The sequence below is a fragment of the Hordeum vulgare genome, chromosome 1H, assembly GCF_904849725.1.
Source record: "Hordeum vulgare subsp. vulgare chromosome 1H, MorexV3_pseudomolecules_assembly, whole genome shotgun sequence".
Taxonomy (NCBI): Eukaryota; Viridiplantae; Streptophyta; class Magnoliopsida; order Poales; family Poaceae; genus Hordeum; species Hordeum vulgare.
The window spans coordinates 3,689,987-3,692,686 of NC_058518.1; the positions used below are offsets into that span (position 1 = coordinate 3,689,987).

Sequence of the window (2,700 nt, forward strand, 5' to 3'; positions counted from 1 at the left end):
TGTAACAATGTGATACTTTTTGTTGCCTCCATATAAATTTGTAAGAAAATCCAAACAATCTATTGAAAAAATGGTCCGGCGCCACAACGCGCGCCGTCACGATCTAGTCGGTAGCGGGGTGTCATAGGCTTAGGATTCATTGAACCAACGGACTCTATAAGTCTAAGCTATTAATTAGTAACCTACTCACTCCATGCAATTAATAGCCTATGTAGCGGGGTGTCATAGGCTTAGGATTCATTGAACCAACGGACTCTATAAGTCTAAGCTATTAATTAGTAACCTACTCACTCCATGCAATTAATAGCCTATGTGACTAATTGATGCCAACTGTAGCATGCAGATAGTATCATTGTTGGGCGCAAACTCGCTATAAATAGGCGGCCATGCCTGATCATACGATCCATCGCAACACACTCTCACACACACATACATTTCAGAGTTGGACTTGCAGTTGAAGTAGCTCCAGAAAAAGATGGCGGTAAGAAATATGGGTAGTATGTGCATGTAACCTCTTTTTCTTTACCGTAGCTGTTTTATATATACAAACATGGCACGCTTAAATACCAATGAATCTATTAGCTAGAGTTGGATGGATGTATACATGTATAGAGAAATGAAATGCATGTGCAGGATGTTGATTAATGAATTTGTGATGCATTTAGGTTGTGATGAAGGTTGGTGCATGGGGTGCACCAGACGGATCCCCCCAGGATATCAACGCCGAAAGCAGGCCCCAACGCCTAGAGAGCATCACCATCTATAGCGTCGAATCTCCTGGGGTATGCGGCATCAAAGGTTTCTCCTTCAAATACGTGGACCAGCAGGGGAGCAGCGTCAAGAGCGCCATCTGGGGCAGCAACAGCGGGAATCCCAACACCATTGAAATGAGGGAAGGCGAGCAGCTCAAGCTCGTGGGCGGCACCTTCGACAATGAGGGCATCGGATCGCTCACGCTAGAAACGAACACGACCAAGCACAAGACCTACGGGTATCCGGTGCAGGGAGGCGAGTTCAGCTTGCCGCTGCCGCAGGGGAAAGGCGAGTTGGTCGCCTTCTTTGGCCGCTCAGACGTGACCCTCAAGGCGTTGGGCGTCTACGTGAAAGGCTCGCCCGCCAAGGTCGGTAAGTGGGGCGCCAAAAGCGGCGCACCACGGGACATCAGGCCAGATGCCGATCCATGCAAGCTGGAGAGCTTCACCATCCACAGCAGCGAGCGCATCCATGGCTTCTCCTTCACCTACCTTACCAAGAGTGACCAGGCCATTAGTGTCCCCCTCTGGGGCAAGAAAGCTGGAGAGGAGCATACCGTACGTTAATTAATTTCCTTTCTACTTGTCTACTATACAAGTATACTTAGTTAGTTTTTGCATGCTTGTGATGTGGTGCAGATTTTCATGAACCAAAGCGAGTACGTGAGCAGCATCACCGGCGCTTACGACACCTATGGCATCACCTTCCTCAATTTCGACACCAACCAGGGGGCTTCGCACACGTTCGGGCGCAACCCATCTGCAGGGACTAAGACCTTTAGCGTGCCGCTGCCGGACAACGGTGCACTGGATGATGCGGCCGCGGTCGCCTTCTTCGGCAGCTCCGGGGATAGCCTCGTCGCCATCGGCGCCTACGTCGGGGTCGCGCCCGAATGAACCATCCACCTTGCTAGCAGCTCTACTCTATCCCATCGATCCCACACGTACGTACCTGCAGATCCTAGCACGTATGTACGTTCCAATTAAACCCCAGCTGCATGCTATGCTAGCTGGCTATGTGTGTGTTTGTACGTGGTGAATAAGGACGATGGGGTCCCACTTTGCGGGCTGCAGCTCGATCTACCTACTTTCAAGGGTAATGTGTGTGTTTGTGTATGTGCATGTAATAATGTGCGCCCATGGCTTGCAATAAAGTTGTACCACCCGTTTCCTTACACACATGTATCTGCTCCGTTGCTTTTACATCCTAAAGTTTTAGCACGGTATCAACATATCAACATTACACTCCCCCACTCCAAGGACCTAAAACTTCCCCGTAACGTTTATGTTATGCACATGGAAAAGAATGTAGGTGAGGCTCTTTTTAGCAACATCATCAACATCCCTCATAAGAAAATGGATAGTGTTAAGACAGATGAAAAGGACGTACACAATAATAATATTGAACCACAGACTGATAGTGATGCCAAGCCTACACCTAAAGTAATTGTTACAAATAATTTGTCACGATAATTTACAAGTAATCTTCCCTGAGCTCCATACACATATGTTTTCAATTGGCTTTTGTAGACTTTACTATATCTGCAATATTATCCCTTGTTATCAATAATAAGAAACGAATTACACCCTCCCATCACACACGGATGTAGCATTCCGTGTGCGTTGTGACATGCACGTCGGTTACACAACAACTTTAAAGCCGTTACCGAATTCTGCAGCCGTGTTCCTTGTATAGAATATCGCACACGATTTTTTTCATGACTAATCGTGTGCGAAATATCGCACACGGTTATTTCAACTTATCCGTCTTCGTAGTTTGACCATATCGTTCACGCCTTCACAATATCATTAACAAGGATCACCTCATGTTCCCGCCATTATATTGTTCTGTCTTCCCGCCTCCTTTTTCCGCCGTTCCGCCACCTTCCCGCTTCTTCTCCCCGCCGTTTCGCTGCTTTCCCGCCTCTCCACTCTTGCCTATTTGTAC

General features: G+C 47.6%; 1 protein-coding gene across 1 annotated transcript; it reads left to right on the plus strand.

The window, feature by feature from the left end:
* Positions 1 to 418: 418 nt before the first annotated feature.
* On the plus strand, positions 419 to 1,694 carry LOC123403563. Its single transcript, XM_045097493.1, has 3 exons — positions 419 to 481; positions 666 to 1,310; positions 1,392 to 1,694. The coding sequence occupies exons 1-3, from the start codon at positions 476 to 478 to the stop codon at positions 1,647 to 1,649; spliced, it is 909 nt and encodes a 302-aa protein (XP_044953428.1). The 5' UTR covers positions 419 to 475; the 3' UTR covers positions 1,650 to 1,694.
* The last annotated feature ends 1,006 nt before the right edge of the window (positions 1,695 to 2,700 follow it).

Bases quoted from the DNA above. Each gene is read 5' to 3' on its own strand.
- LOC123403563 (XM_045097493.1), top strand. The intron at 1,311-1,391 runs GTACGTTAATTA...GATGTGGTGCAG, and splicing joins AAGCTGGAGAGGAGCATACC to ATTTTCATGAACCAAAGCGA.